The sequence below is a fragment of the Fundulus heteroclitus genome, chromosome 23 (assembly GCF_011125445.2).
Source record: "Fundulus heteroclitus isolate FHET01 chromosome 23, MU-UCD_Fhet_4.1, whole genome shotgun sequence".
NCBI lineage: Eukaryota > Metazoa > Chordata > Actinopteri > Cyprinodontiformes > Fundulidae > Fundulus > Fundulus heteroclitus.
This window is the reverse complement of record NC_046383.1, coordinates 25,621,171-25,636,810: the sequence shown is the minus strand read 5'-3', so window position 1 is coordinate 25,636,810 and position 15,640 is coordinate 25,621,171. Positions and strand designations below refer to the sequence as shown.

Genomic DNA, 15,640 nt, shown 5'->3' with positions numbered 1-15,640 from the left:
GCTTTTACGGAAATTTGGAAAATACAGCTCTTATTCCGACCGCTTCTTTTGTTAGAACACTTCGTTAATATTTACGATGATAGAAGAATTTCCGTAAGCATGTATGATGCCAAAGTATATAAAATCACATAATCAAAAAAAGATAACGAGTGTGATTATGTGATTTATTCTGAAATAATAATAATAATAATAATAATAATAATAATAATAATAATAATAATAATAATAATAATAATAATAATACATAGAAATAAACACGTTGTTTTAGATTATTCTTATCGCGATTAATAAAGTGCTTTTGATTTTAATATTATATTGTTTTCATATAACAGAAACTTTGGGGGAAAAATCACTAAAACTTCTATTATTATTATCATATATACATATAAAAAGCTTATTGTTATGCTTTGAGCAAATTACAAAAGACTGCACGTACACGTATCTCACGGAGGGGAGTAGCGAAGGCTTGACCATGACGTTTTACGATGCGTTGCGACCCATTCAATGCTGTTGGAAATTGTAAAGTTAAAGTCATAATACTTTAAGTCGTGAATCAAAACACAATTATAAATAAATATAGATAATTTTTACGTTGCTTAGAAATCAAGAGCAGACTGTTATCATATCCATATTCGGCAGCGCAGACTATTATGTTGTTAGAGTTTGAACCAGCTGCCCGAAAGCAGTAAATTTCCGATTTTACGTCCAGTGCCTGAACGCGCAATTGTTGGCTCTCCCCCTGCGCCGTGTGGACGTAGCCAGCACACAGTCCTCCGCTCTGTGAGCTGCAGATGCTTGTCCGCCTCTAGTTTGTTTACCTCCGCTCGTCTCCACTATTCGCGAACGCAACAATGGAAGGGAATGTGTGCAGCATCCAGGTGCTCCTCTGGGCAGCCGAGTTCGTGGAGAGGAAAGGCCGAGGTTGGTAAATTGCGCGTCTGCAGTCAGCCTAGGGGTAGGAGTTATTGTTATTGAGGGGGAGGGAGGAGAAAGAGGGAAAAAAACAACAGTCTGCACCGAGAAGGCGCTATAAATACACGCGTGATTTATAATATAGTGATCAAACGGGTTGCATTAGTTTTGATGTTGCACGGATACTCCCGGGGTAGAGGTTACGGCGGTCGGTCGGTGGCGTTTGACTCTGTGACCTACATATCGGTCGCATCTTTGTATCCGAAGGCGCCAAGCTCGCCGAGTTTGAAAATGAATGCGGGGCGGCGCTCTGCGCTCCTGCCACTGGCGGTGGATGGAAGCTGGTCAGCAAAGGCGCATTTACGGCTTCGTCTATAAACAGAGGCGACGCTCGTTGATATGAACCAGTTAGGTTGGTCTAAATGTAAAAAATAAAATAAAACAATTAAAAACTCTCTCTCTGTTTGAATGTACCGGATAGGAAATGCATGGATGGCGCCAAAGCTAAGAAAGCAAACGTTCAGCTGATGACATCTCGGGCTGTTTCCCTCGTTTCAATCAGCGCTCATAGCGGGAGTTGGGTTAATATTACATAGATTAATAGATTAATATTAGGTTAATATTAAATAGATGAATGCCCATATTTGAACTCGTTCACACCGGGAAGCTTGGGGTTTTGGAACGTTGCAGGAGTAATTTTAGCGCAGATTTGGACCCTGATGGGTTTGCTTCCCTGTGCGCAGAGGCCGAGCACGGATACGCGTCACCCCCGCCTCTCAGTCCAGGGGACTCCGACAAAAGGAGCAAACAGAAGAGCAAGAAGAGCTCCGCGGCTGGTGGTGGCAAAAGGTAAACACGTTATGCAACAGATCAGGCACTGACAGGAGGGCGAGCCTTTCGCTCCTGATAAACAACCTTGAACCTCGCCCACAGACCGTCGAAGTCATGATTTATTATGCATGTTTACAGCATCAATAAAACTGCTTTTTTTTTTTCTTCTAATTGCAGGACAGTTCACAACGAGCTGGAGAAAAACAGGTAAAGCTGTTGTTGTTGTTTTTTTTAGATTTAACAGTACATTGCCTTGCAAAAGTATATCCTTTAAACGTTTCCACATTTTGTCACATTGCATCCACAAAGTTTTCTGTGTGTTTTCATCTGGGTTTGCATGTGATAGTCTGACCGAAAACGACCCTTTCTTCATTGCAACATGCAGTAGCTCAAGCTTACATTGGATAGAGTATCTGAAACGCAATGTTCAAGGAGTTGATCCTAGACCTGGACTTTGACTGGGCCATTAAAGAAAATCCCCACAGCATGATGCTGCCAACGATGGGGCCCCTGATGGGGCTGGCCCTTTAAGATGCTGTTCACCAGTGAGGTCTGAAAACCTCCGGGGGGTGGGGGGGGCTTCACAGAACACCTGTATTCATGTTCAGACCACGCACAGACAGGCGACTCCTGAAGGTAGGGCTGGGCGATATGGCTTAAAGATAAAATACCCCATTTTATTATACCAAATCCGATGTATTGATTTCTTTCTTTTTTATGTTTTTTCCTCCTTTTCGTTTCACAAAAAAAGAAATGATGTTAAATCATTTGCTTTTGTGTCAAGCATTTCATCTGGGAGTTGGCCTGAATTCAAAGGGCAACTAAATCCAAGCTGTGTAACATGCTTATAAAACAAGATGGCGGCCCCGCCATTATAAACAATGAAAACATAAATGTTTACTGCTAGTGGTGTTACGCGATGAGCTGAGAACAGGCTCCACTTCACTTGTGTAACTTCAAACTATTTAAGAAACGAGCAAATTAAAGTGCCTCGTATTATTCAGAAAAAAAGGGTTCCTCTTAACAATATATTTTCCTAAACATATACAGCATTGCTTGCTGTTCTCTTCATGGAAGCCCATGAATGCATTGGGCAAATAAAATCCTGATTTTCCAAAAATTCAATCTAAAAAAAAAAGGTATATTTATTTAAATCGATTTTATCGCTCAGCCCTACCCGAAGGCAAGGCAAGGCAAGGCAAGGCAAATTTATGTATATAGCACAAAATTCAGTACAAGACAATACAAAGTGCTTTACATGATTAAGATATAGCAAAATAATAAAATGTAGATAGAAAATAGAATAAAAGCAAGTAGGGATAGAATGTAGTAACAAAAAAGAACATTAAAAACAGTAAAACTGTTTAACTAGAACAGTCAAAGGCAATTTTAAACAGATGTGTTTTTAATCTTGATTTAAAAGAACTCAGGCTTTCCACACTTTTACAGTTTTCTGGAAGTTTGTTCCAGATAAGTGGAGCATAGGAACTAAATGCTGCTTCTCCATGTTTAGTTCTGGTTCTAGGTATGCAGAAGGCAATCGTTTGTCCTGAATTAGGAGTGTCAGAGTAAAGGGGACTGTATACAAATGCACGCAACACTTCAGAGTATTTGTAAAAGAAAAGAAAAAAATAAATAAACTTCACAGTTCCTTTGTGTTGGTCTAAAATCAGTAGAGGCTCCACTGAAAGCTGCGGCTGCACCGTGACAAACCGTGAAAAGCTCAGCAGTGTGAATATTGTCCAGCGCGCCTATAACTGTGCCTGTCGTTGTGACCTGCAGACGGGCTCAGCTCAGGCACTGCTTGGAGCAGCTGAAGAAGCAGGTTCCTCTCTCTTCAGACTCCGTGAAGAACACCACCCTGAACCTGCTGAGGCAAGCTCAGCTCCACATAAAGGTACGTTGGGGGAGCCTCGCCTCTCTAACCCAATCACCATTCCTCTACTTCTTTCTTTCTTAAGTTTTATTCATAATGCGCCTCCCTCCCTTCACTTGTCCGGGTCTTTGCAGAAGCTGCAGGAGCAGGACGAGCGCGCGGAGCAGCTGAAGGACCGCCTTCGCTGGGAGCAGAGGGAGCTGCGGGTTCGGCTGGAGCAGCTGCAGAGGGGGACGGAGAGGATGCGGAACAACAGCCAGGGGTCCACCATGTCCTCGGAGCGGTCGGACTCAGACAGAGGTGCGTGGACGAAGGGCTCTCGGCTCAAATCTGGGCAACGATCTCAGTGTTGTTGCTTTTTTTTTTTTTTTGTTGGTTGGGTGTCAAAAGGGTTGAACTTGAATATGACGATACCACGCTGTCCTCCATCAACGGGTCGGATCTTTGCTGCTGTGATTACAGAGGACGTGGAGGTGGACGTGGAGAGCATCGTGTTCGACTGCGTGGACTCGGACGGGCTGAGCATGGCGCACATGGACGCGGACCACAGCTACTCCAGCCTGGACCGGTCCTGGCTATGACGGCCGTGAGCGCCGCCGGTTTGCCAGAGGGAGCGGGCGGGGAGGGGGGGGGGGGAGGAGAGGAAAAAAAAAACATTCCAAAAACAAGACAACAGAGAATGAGGGGGAAGAGGTTACTCCACACAATCGAACACTTTAGTTTTTACAGCTTTTTTTTTTTTTCTTGTCTCGTTTCAAAGCAATTACAAGTTAATAATGTATCCAATTGCACTAAACTGGGATGGATGTTACGGCGTGCATAAGCATTCCTCCGATCAAGCAATGATGTTTTTATTTTATTTTGTTTGTTTTTTTAACGAAAGCCATGAGGTGTTAACCTTCCTGTGAATCAAGCATCCGGTTCTAATCTAATCAAATTAAGGGCTTTAATACGAATCTGCTTCATGTCTACGCTGAATTCTGCCTTAAACCCAGATTTAGATCATGGTTCTCCACGGCTTCTCCTTAGCACGAAGTTTGTATCGCAGCAATGTCGCATTTAGGGAGCACTTCTGTTTTTTATTTTATATTGATTTTGTCTTATGTACATTCACTTCATGTATTTATAGCTCTTTGTTTTCTTCTGTTGGACGTGGCGTCCAGCCGTTGCACTTGTTTTTGTCAGAAAGAGTCGGGGTACGGCCAAAGAGAGGAGAAAAAAAACAACAACCAGGAAATGGGGAGGAGAGAAGAAGAAGGAGGAAAAAAAAAAAAAACCTCAGTCACATTTGCACGTTGAGGTTTCGTACCGGCACACATTTGCATCTCTATTTAAAACAAAAGGAGCTCCGACGCTTTGTGCGATCGGTCAAATTGTGAGAGCGTTCCAGTTACTGTAGCGTGTCGGCCGTCTGAAAAGTTTCCACTCGGGCTTCTGAAGTACAACCAGCTCAGCAGTCAGCGCGGCTCTACTTGTGACGATTATGCAATTGATGCTGATTGCAAGTATGTGACGCGGACTTAATAACTAAAGGTGCTTTCTTTCTCACTTTTTTGTATATGCAAGAGGCCTTATTACTTTTAGTTTGTCTCTCCACCCACCCAGTAATATTATGTAGCATTTTCATACTGGTGTAAGCTTTTTTTTTCCATTTTTTTCATTTTTTTTTTTTTTTAACAAATAAATATTTTCTATATTTATTTCTGAGTCAATGGTTATCATTTCCAGGACTTATTAGTAACTTTACCTCCAAATAAAACGATTCTTTGTTCCTATAACCTGGGCTTTATAAGTAATGCCTGGAAAGCATTCATACTTGTTACTGTGAATGCAGTAGGCATTCACAGTTATTGAGATCCTCTTCCGCCTTTTTACTGTTTAAACTTTGCTTCGCTTCTCCTCCTACAGTTTTTCTCCGATTTCAACCATTCAACTTTTAAACTATTCAGCTTCTTCTGGAATGGATGGCTATGTCTTTTTGTACTTTTAACTCTTCAACTTTTTAAAATATTCAGCTTTTTCTGCACATTTTCAGCTTTTTTTTCTCCCATAGGAATTGAATGTAATTCACTAAAATTCCGCTCATTTCAGCTGCTTTTTGACAGCTTACTGCTTCAGCCTACTTTCAGCTAGAAACGCCATTCAACTTTTAAAATGTTGTGATATCTTTCAGCTATTATGGTCTATTTCAGCTTTTTCATATCTTTTACCATTTTCATATAGTACCTCCTTAAAATAATTTTGGCTTTTCAAGAAATTCAGCAAATAACATGCGTTGCTATGGTCGTCAAGGAGGCAGTTATAGAGTGCGCACTCTAGAAATTCAACAAATTCTTCTTCTCCGAACAACTTCTTCTCACTCGCTCAATTTTCAACCTATCCACATGAATTATACATCAAAACGTAGGAATTTTTGTCTGGATTCAGGAAATTTAACCGTCATTGGTGTAGCATTTATAGATTTTTCGCAAATCACCTCAGAGCGACACAAACCCGAAACCTCCCCCATTCATTTCCTATGGAGCGGTTTTGAAAAATGACGTCTGAAAATCCAAAACATCACACGTTTTCGCATCGTCGCTACTCCTAAACCGTTTGATGTACAGGCATGAGACTTTCACATATGAATGTCCCAACCCTTCTGGCACTCACAAAAAAGGAATTTTGTGGATACCTGTTACGGTTTTTCCGCAGGAACAATTTGTTCGGGAGTAGCGAATTTGCAAAATCCTGAAGACGCTTTGGACCTCCATCACCCCAAATGATCCACTTTTTTACATCGTCGCTGTGCCTACACCGATTTTTGGACAAACATAAAAATGAGCAACATAGTCCTCAAAAGCCTGCTGATACTCACAGTGAAATAATTGTTTTGATATCTCTTATACTTTTTCAGCTAGAGCGATTTGTTCGGGACTGTTTTTAGAGGATTTTGGAAATTCCTTAAAAACCACCTTTAGATCATAATTTTTTACGCCTTTATTAAACTTTTTCCAGCAAAAAACGTTTGCTTTTCTTCTTCCCCTATCCGTTACGAACTAAACGCAGAAAAAATTACGTCTCTACCATTTAGGGATCAGGAGATATGAAGCGTTGTTCGGGGCAAAGTTCTCCATTATAACCCAATGGGACTTATTGTGCACAAAGTGTCTGCACTTGAGTAGACTCGCGCACTGCAGGTGTGTCAGTGAGTTTCCATGACGACGGAACTCTGAGGGCCAGAGGGAGAGGATCAATTGAGATAGAATGGCAACTTTCGACGCTCACCGCAGTTGCTGTGATTAATGTAGGAATCTGAAATTCGCACAGTCACTTCCTCTTGACATTTTAAAATTTTTACGTGACTTTCAGCTATGTGTCATTTTTCTCTCCCATTTTGGATTTTACATGCTTTCCTATTGGGTCTTTGCTTCCAACAGGACCTGGCATGATGCCCAGACACGACCCAATTGGCCAATACAGCACCACCCACCTGTGGGAAATGGCGCTACACGCCATTTTGGTCAAATATTGAGTTCTGGGCCCAGATGTGGTGAGGCTGAGTTGCTAAAGGAGGCAAATCTGACCCATGATCTTTGGTGACGTTTGGCGACATTAAGTATTGGCACCCCTATTTGAGGCACTTCCCAGTACAGGATTTGGACCAAACTGACAGAGTACAATCACCCGGTGATCCTGAGCACAACCATGTTAGCGGCTAATGGTTAGCATGTTGCTAATTGGAAGTAGCTCTAGGAAGCTCGGACAAACTTCTGCTTTACAGAGTCTGTACCTCCTTTATACAGAATGCTCCACAATAAGTTTGGGCCTCGTCACGTAAAGCATCTCCACGTTAGGAGGTGTCAAACATCCAATGCTTTTCAATGGGGGCGAAACCCCTTATACTCCCTAGAAATGCAGGCCCACATATGGCAACAGTATATTCAAGTTTGAAATTCTACTTATGCTTTGTTAAACGATTCAGTGTGTAGAATGAGTTAGGAAATGTTTGGTGCCTTTCCCTCAGTTTTTTCTTCTTCTAATAATTCAGCTATTGTTCTTTCATGTTCAAATTCTTCAACTCTTTCAAATTCTTCAACTTTTTCAACTTCTTCAATGCTTTTCAGCTATTTTTTCTCTTCTTCAAAGATCTTCTGCATCTTTTGCTCAATCATTCAGCTATCTGCATTCACAGTGCATTTTCGCAGGAAATGCAAATTTTTCTAGTTGACATTTTCACATTTCTCAGCCTCCTGAACTCTGATACCAATAAAATCCAGGAAGACCAATCAGCAGATTAGTAAACTGTCATCCTGTCGAACTTGTTCTGCTCCGATCTCAGAGGTTTGTTAAAGGAGAACTGGTGAATAAGCAGCATCCTGAGGACCAAGGAGCCCAGCGGACGGGTCAGGGAGGAGTAATAAGAGCTTTCCCAAACTGTTCACATCTTACCACGCACTACTCAAAAATGGAGAAGTGTCGGCACGACTGCTAACCTACCAAGACAAAAGAGCTTTAATCATGAGGTTCATGGTAACTGAAGGAGCTGCTGCTTGGGTTATATGCTCCACACAATATCTGAAATACTGGGTCTTTCATCCTAGCCAGTCTTTTCTTACCCACTTCTGCTTCCACTCGTCTCTATTTCTACTTCTGTTTCTTGTCTGTAGTGTTTACACTGTATGATTGTGAAATTTACCCAGGGTTACAATCAAACGTCTTAATGTGTTACAACGGTCTGGTCAAAATCTAAGACAAGCGGTGAACTTGAAAAATCTCTAAATCACAAACACTTTTCATTGCTGTTCGGTAAACAACGTAAATAAGATTTTTTTTATTTTTCTAAACAGTTGAAAATCATGTTTCCGCTTCACAGTTGTGCTCTACATTATGTTGGGTTACCACTAAATCCTTGAAAAACACACACACGGCTCCGGTGTTCCGGTGCTTTACGTAACACAGAAAGTCATTATGATTAAGAAATGTTCATTTATTGAGCAGCTGATACTCACAAGGACTGAATGAACGTACACAGCCAGCTATGAGGACACGGCTCTTACGCAGCAGCAGCAGCAAAGATGCCAGGTGAGGATGTGTAGCATGACATAAGATGGGAGCGGGTGAGCTGAACCTACATTACACGATTGTATGACCTTCACACACATAAATGGATGACAGAACTGATCTGACATTTAACACAATGCTGCAACTTAACAGTAAGGAACAGGGAAACAAAAGAGAACCAGATGGTCAGCCAACCGGAGTAGAAAAAGGCAGATACTGGCGGGTACAGAGGTTGAGCAAAGGCTTCGGGAACACTTCCAGTGTACGGTCACTTTATGGCACCCAGGGCCATAATCAACCGCTCGTTTCCAAGATTTCTATCTGCGGTAAATGCTGTACTGACGTGGCATGAGAGGTGCAATAAACGCAATCAGGGAGGCTGAAACAGGCTCTTGAACCCAGCTCAGGCCTTTTTAATGGTCCACCGACCACTCTCAGCAGGATGTGTCCTCGCAGAGGTGTTTTTAAACCGAGTCTGGGGTCCTGTGCAGAATGCCCAGGAACTGAGTGAACTACGAGAGCGGCTGGGTGTAAATACGTCCCGCTTTAAGAGGCTGCAGCTGCGGCGTCAGACGTATTGTTTCTTCTGAGCGTGTGAGGCGAGGTCCTTGGCTTTCTCTTTAGCTGCCAGCGCCGTCTCCCGCGCCCGCTCCGTGGCGGTCTCCGCTAAGGTTCTCGATGGAGTCTCACCTACGGACGACACGAAATATCGCTTTAGATGAAGCAGATCCAGCGTTTTCACATTTTTGAAGTTTTTTTTTTTTTAACCACCGTGGAGATGAAACTCAGATGTTTAAAAAAACATAAAAAAAATAAACATGCAGAGAGAGAAATGCCACCCCTGACTAGGGCTGGACGATAATTCAATAACAATATATATCAATCGAGAGACGTGTGGGTTGATAAAAGTTAGATAGAGACAGTTTTCCTTCCTTCCTTTCAGCCTATCATATGAGTTGATGCTACAGTCACTACTTTCTCTCGACCAATCGTAATTGCGGACCCACAAAGCACCGCCCTCTCAAACCACAACACAGAGCACGTGAATATGTCGCAGCAAGGAGAGACGGGAGGAAACGGTTCCAAAACGGGGTTTTACTAGTTCGCCAGCCTGACAGAAATAAACCACAGTGATTTGTAAAACTTGCAAGGAACCAGTAATAACTAAGTCTGGTAATGCAACCAACTTCTTACATTACATAAGCCGCTCACTACCGCAGCAGCGCGAGCTATTTTAGCCCCGCGCCGCTCCGCGTCATCTTCGGAGAAATCTTACGGAGCTTCTTCCAAAACAAAGCAGGTATAGCAGCTAAACTGGGCTCCCTTCTTTGTGATAAAATGGTACTGGTAGATTTATTTTGGTCATTTTACTGGTCACTTTAGTTTATTCTTCATCAGTATTTAATAACATAACTTTTCTTTAAAGAAATTCTGTTATGGTTAAAAAAGTTGGTTAAATAAAGATTTAATTAGAATTCTGTGTTTGTGTTCTTTATTAAAATTAAATCATTTAGCAATATCATAAAATGTCCAGGCAGAGCTGCACATAAAATATGGTTTTAAATATTTTCAATAATTATCGATATCGATCATTATACATTTTTTTTAAATCTATAAACTTTTTTTCTATATCGTCCAGCCCTACCCCTGACATCTACATCTAGGGAGGGACGTTCAATCAGCAAACTATTTTCCTCTTCCTCGTCGATACTGAAATCGAATCACTGTTACTGAGTTTTGAAACGCTGTTTATTGCAATTGAACAACAAATATTACTCTTTTTAGATTTTACCCAAGATCACGTTTTTAATTGTTTATCCTATCAACTCATGTTTAATAGGAGCCTACTTCATGTTGTCAGAGGGGAACAATTGCCTTTTTCTCACAGGACCAGGTTGCTGTGGAGAGCTTATTTCCCCCTCAGTAAATAAAGTCATTATCTGGCACCACTGTATGTATTTACTCTGGTTATCTTTATCTGATATTTAGTTTTATGATCTGAAACATGCAACTGTGACGACAAAAAAATAAAAAATAAACTAGTTTCTTTTTGTCTTATTTCAACACTTTAATATCAAAATAACACAAAAAGCATAAATACCAATTTTATGATTTGACCATAAAAACAGCACAAACCTTTCGGTACAACTGGACGGTTGAGTTTTTTGTTGTTGTGTGTTTGACATGCGCTCGTCAGCGTTTTGCCTCTGTTGGTGACCTCTGCACACAGCAGGAAGGAGTCGCTGAGTCGGCAGACTACCTGCTTCCTCTTTGTGTTCTTATGACTCAGGAGATTTGAGATAATTTGTGCGTCATATTTTCTGGGTAATAACCGCATTTTCATCATTTCAGTCGAAAAAGGTCCTGAAACATTTCGCCTAAACTGCTGCGCAACATGACTTTTTATGCCTAACTATTTGGTCTCTACAGACACGAGAACTCTGTCAATGAAGGTGTTTTCTGTCCACTGGGTGCCTCTTGGAGCTGCACTCCTCAAAAAAAAAAAAAAATCTAATTTCTATCAAGAATTTCAACTTTTTCTTTTTCTGCCATTCACGATTAACAAAAAGAAAAACTATAAAAGATGAACTATACTTGCAAACATGCACAAACCCCAGGGTTAACTAGAACTCCAGGGAAATATGGGAAATGTGGGAAATGTGGGAAAAAAAAGACAACTTTTAAAGACAACCTACCTTGCATTCTGGCGAGCACAAACTCAAAGCCTTTCATAGTCTTTGTGACACTTTTCTTGAACCCTGCCAGACCAAATTCCTGAAAGGTGAACAAACACAATCAGTCAAGGTAGAAGACAACGTGACAGAACTGGCAATATTACCTGCGTGCCTTTATATAAACCTGGCAACAATGCGGCACTCCTCTGATTTATTTTAAGGCTGCCGTATTATGTTGCTGTTGTCACAGAACAGGAGACAGGTGGGGAGGTCTCCCCGTCAGGCGCAGCTCCGTAGTAGCTGCCTTTTCTCTTTACTCTACTGACCTGAATAGCTCTAGAAAGCCCATAGAGGCTGGAAGAGATCCAGGCTTCCCGTTTAATCTCCGTCCAGGAGGCGTTCTCAGGGTTGATTTGGTATAGACACCGCTCCTCCACAGACTGCAGGGGTGAAAAAAAACAACAACAAACAAACATGAGATCTGACTGTGAGCAAAGTCAAGCTGTGACCGGTGAGAAGCGGAGCGTACCATGAGGCGAGCGTGGGTGATGTTCCATGTTAGAGTGGTCATGGTCCGTTTCTGAGGGTCCACGATGGAGTCCTCAATGATGTACGCCGAGCTGGCCATGTGCTTTGGGAGGTACCGCTCCATCCAGCGAGGCGCGCGTCTGGTTTTGGTCAACAGACGCCTGGAAATGAGGCAGTTGGACGGAGTGACCTCTCTGAAGATGATGTCCTCGGTCAACACGTGGTTACTGGAAAAAAACGTGGAAAATCTCTGTCAGTTTTATGGGGAAAAGATTTATTTTTGAACTCTGAACTGTTTTAAAAAAAGGTCACTAATGAGAAGAAAAGGTCCTAACATTTTTTCATTGTACTTTAGTTTTAAAGGACTCCCGTTTAAATCTAATTCCTGCGTTGACCAGTTAAGGTGATCCTTAAATACCAGATCGATGCATCTAACGAGGGTGGGTGGGACGTGAGAAGACACAAACAGCGCAATAATGGAGGTGATGGTTAGGGTTGAAAAGCCCTGACCTTAAAACCTAGCAGCTGTCACACACAGATCAAGAGGTATGTTCTGTAACTGATGGCAGTAAAGTGTTTTCACGGATCACGGAAGCAGACTTCTCCAGGCGTGTCCATGTCCCTTAAAAAGGCTCCACTCGAACACCCTTAATAACAGCAGCAATAATGTTAAGAACTCTATCGTGGGGAGGAGAGGAACTTCGGACGGCTGTGCTAAATCCGGACAGTCTGTAACTCCGACGTCATTACGTGACGGAAACGCTCATGGGCGATGCGAATCAAATCTGGAACTACAGAGTGCTCGCTCTCTTCTCTCCAGACATTTTCACTAATTTCCGTGAGGCGGGCTGTGCTTATACGTCACGTCACGCAAAGGATTGTGGGACACCTCAAGCTGGAAAGGGATGTCACGAGGCTCCTAGGCTAAACTGGTAAAAGGTGATTAAATTTTTCTTAAAATGAGTCTTTTTGCCCTTAATTTGAGCAGATAAATCAGATGATCTGCCAATGGAATGAGTATTTTTACCCATAAAGTACTTGTTGATTCTGAGATCATACAAGTTGCTAAATGTTAGAAAGTTCACATATTATTATGATCTGAGGAAAAAACAAAAAATTCAATGCAAAAGTGGATTTTTAAGGCTTTTTAGCTCAAGGCTCATAAAAAAAATGTTGCATGACCGATGACGTAATACGTAGGTAGGCGTTGATCTGTTGACATGGTAACAAGATACTTCCTGGTTGCAAACTCGCTTTCTCAAAGACAAATAGACGGATTAAACATGGCTAAAAAGTGTGTGGCTTATGGTTGGTCCAATACCAACAAGGATAGTGTCTCTTTACACACATTTCCGAACCCAAAAATTCCCGGTGTGCGAAATTCAGTTCCCCTGTTAAAATCTGTTCCCCTCTGAGTCGGGAGCGCTGCAGCCAGAGAGGCGGGGTTTCACGGCGTTCTGATCGGTTTCTCGGTAAAAACAACTCATATAATCATGTCAAGATTGTATGATTCAGTTTAATCGGCAGCTGTTGTTTACAAAATTGTAAAATGAAAATAAATAAACACTGTCTTCAGGCAGCTCATCGCGCAGTGAAGCGGAGAAATCTCGCCGTCATCACAGCAGCCTGCTGAGAAGCGACATGCTACACTACCTCTCTTCACGGCGCTGCTGTGCTGAGAGGTAGTGAGCGGCACAGGGGTTCCGAACCGAATGGGCTATGGGTCGATCCCCACAGCCCATTTCGTTTATTCTCCTAAGATGTTTTTCTCAGACTTACCCGAGTCGTAACAGACGCTCGCGCTGTCTTTTGTGATAAAATCATCACTTTGTGAATCGCCACCCGAACTTCTCGTGGTGTACTTTATTGTATTGGGCTACGCCTACAAACTACGTCATCGTACCACGTCACCCAAATTGTGGATTTTCAGCCTAGCGGTCCCCGAGGGACAATTTTAAGTCCTTAAAAAAAACTTTTAACGCCGCAATCACGATCTTAATGCCACATTTTTTGAAAATATGGTCACTAATGCATGTATTTCCGAGTTGGTCGGTCTCAGAATCAAGCAGTACTTTAAGATGATTAGATGTACTGCACTTGAAATAAGATGATGGAGTTGTTCCCATTATACGTGCAGAAATCTTATTCCATCGGCAGACAGAAGTCGGACAGAAGTCTGTTAGTTTGTTGTGTAATAACACCAGCAGCAAACATTTTGTTATATTTTCCTCGTTTAAAATGGCAGGGCCGCCATCTTGTTTTACAAACATGTCACACAGCTTGGATTTAGCTGTATTTCATCAGGTCAACTCCCAGATGGAATGACTGAAACAAAAGCGTGTTTTATTTTCATTTCTGTTTGTGAAACCTAAAGGACAAAATAAAAATAAATAATAAATTAAAAAAAAAATCGATTAATCAGATCTGGTATAATAAAATGAATTTTTTGTAAGCCATATTGACCAGTCCATCCATATCAGTACATCCCTGGTTATCAAGCCCTCTTGCATTGCCTCATCGTGTGGCTGGTGTATAATACGTGCTTGTTCTATTTTTTTAGTATACATAATATTATACAACATTACAGGGATCATATCAAAGTGCATGTGCAATCAGCAAAACTCCCACCTTGCATTTTTTCCGTTGACGTGATATTCAAAACCACTTCAAGTGGCAGATAACTGATGTTTTATAACAAAGCCACACTGCAGTTAGGCAAATGCTATTAAACGTGCGTACAGCAAGAGGAATATTTATCTACGGTGTTTAAACGTGAAGACCCCATTCCACCTGCTTGGATAGAAGTTTCCTGAGGTGGGATCAACAAATGCCACCCTATTACACAGATGTGTTTATTATTATAATAATAATTATTATTATTATTCTCACCTGTAAGGGTTGGGATAACGTTGCCAGAAAGCGATGCAAACTTGGTCCCAGGTGCTTTTCAGCAAACCTGTGCAGTGGAAATATTTCCCCATTGTTCCCCTTGGTTTACTCTGACCAGCACCCTGCAGAGCTGCAGCACAAAGATAAAATCCCGTTATAGCAGGAGTACAGTATGGCTGACAGTAAACACATCCGCGGCTCATTCTCAGGCATTCTCGGGGGAGGGGAGAGAGGGTACGCAGAGGATTTAGGCAGGTTTGCTACTGGAAGGACAACTTTCATTCAGACTTTCTAGGCTAACGGTACAAAATGGCTAAAACGCACCAAAAGTAAACTCAGTGTCATACAGCAAACGCTATGCGTGCTGTTGCTACGGGCGGGTTTCTACTGTGTTTGCATTTTTAAAATAAAGGCCTAACGTAATCTAACAAACTGAGGTCAGAAAGTGTGAAAAGTCGTCGCTGTCACATTCGTCACGTACGCTCCACGCCTCTTAGCTTCCTGGTTAGCATCAGCTAGCCTAGCGTGTGGCTAACCTCATGACTGGATGGCAGCTTCGGAATACGCTTTTTCTTAAAAAAAAAAAAAAATCCCCCATCAGCACATTGGTGGAAGGGCTCGACGAACACAGCGGTGAACACTAACCTGCGCATTGAGAGCATTCAAAAGTTCAGGACAGTCATGGTTCTGGCGGACCAAAGTCCATTCTCGTGGCCCCCTAACAGGAGAGGATGCCAAACGTCCCCCGGACCAAGAGCGGTAAGGTCAGACGCCGAGCGCTGACGGAATATCCGGCCGGAGGAGGAGCGGGTGTGTTGCTTGTTTTGACCGCTAGATGGCGGCAGAGGGCCTGTTAAAATGCGTTACACCGGTTTTAGGAGTTTCT

At 42.2% G+C, this 15,640-nt stretch overlaps 2 protein-coding genes across 2 annotated transcripts; one reads left to right on the top strand and one right to left on the bottom strand.

The window, feature by feature from the left end:
- The first annotated feature begins 721 nt into the window (after positions 1 to 721).
- Positions 722 to 4,873, top strand: mxd3 (MAX dimerization protein 3). Its single transcript, XM_012863963.3, has 6 exons — positions 722 to 921; positions 1,656 to 1,761; positions 1,921 to 1,950; positions 3,526 to 3,640; positions 3,754 to 3,919; positions 4,082 to 4,873. Exons 1-6 carry the CDS (start codon positions 852 to 854, stop codon positions 4,198 to 4,200), a joined length of 606 nt encoding a protein of 201 aa, XP_012719417.1. The 5' UTR covers positions 722 to 851; the 3' UTR covers positions 4,201 to 4,873.
- A 3,694-nt stretch (positions 4,874 to 8,567) lies between these two features.
- Positions 8,568 to 15,540, bottom strand: prelid1a (PRELI domain containing 1a). Its single transcript, XM_012863732.3, has 6 exons — positions 15,400 to 15,540; positions 14,755 to 14,884; positions 11,867 to 12,092; positions 11,664 to 11,777; positions 11,359 to 11,437; positions 8,568 to 9,352 (listed from the first exon to the last, which is right to left on the bottom strand). Exons 2-6 carry the CDS (start codon positions 14,844 to 14,846, stop codon positions 9,231 to 9,233), a joined length of 633 nt encoding a protein of 210 aa, XP_012719186.2. The 5' UTR covers positions 14,847 to 14,884; positions 15,400 to 15,540; the 3' UTR covers positions 8,568 to 9,230.
- Between the last annotated feature and the right edge of the window lie 100 nt (positions 15,541 to 15,640).

Bases quoted from the DNA above. Each gene is read 5' to 3' on its own strand.
- mxd3 (XM_012863963.3), top strand. From the start codon at position 852: ATGGAAGGGAATGTGTGCAGCATCCAGGTGCTCCTCTGGGCAGCCGAG. The intron at 3,641-3,753 runs GTACGTTGGGGG...GGGTCTTTGCAG, and splicing joins AAGCTCAGCTCCACATAAAG to AAGCTGCAGGAGCAGGACGA. The intron at 3,920-4,081 runs GTGCGTGGACGA...CTGTGATTACAG, and splicing joins GCGGTCGGACTCAGACAGAG to AGGACGTGGAGGTGGACGTG.
- prelid1a (XM_012863732.3), bottom strand. From the start codon at position 14,846: ATGGGGAAATATTTCCACTGCACAGGTTTGCTGAAAAGCACCTGGGAC. The intron at 12,093-14,754 runs GTGAGAATAATA...GTTTTTTTCCAG, and splicing joins CGTTATCCCAACCCTTACAG to TAACCACGTGTTGACCGAGG. The intron at 11,438-11,663 runs GTCAGTAGAGTA...TTCACCTTTCAG, and splicing joins GGCTTTCTAGAGCTATTCAG to GAATTTGGTCTGGCAGGGTT.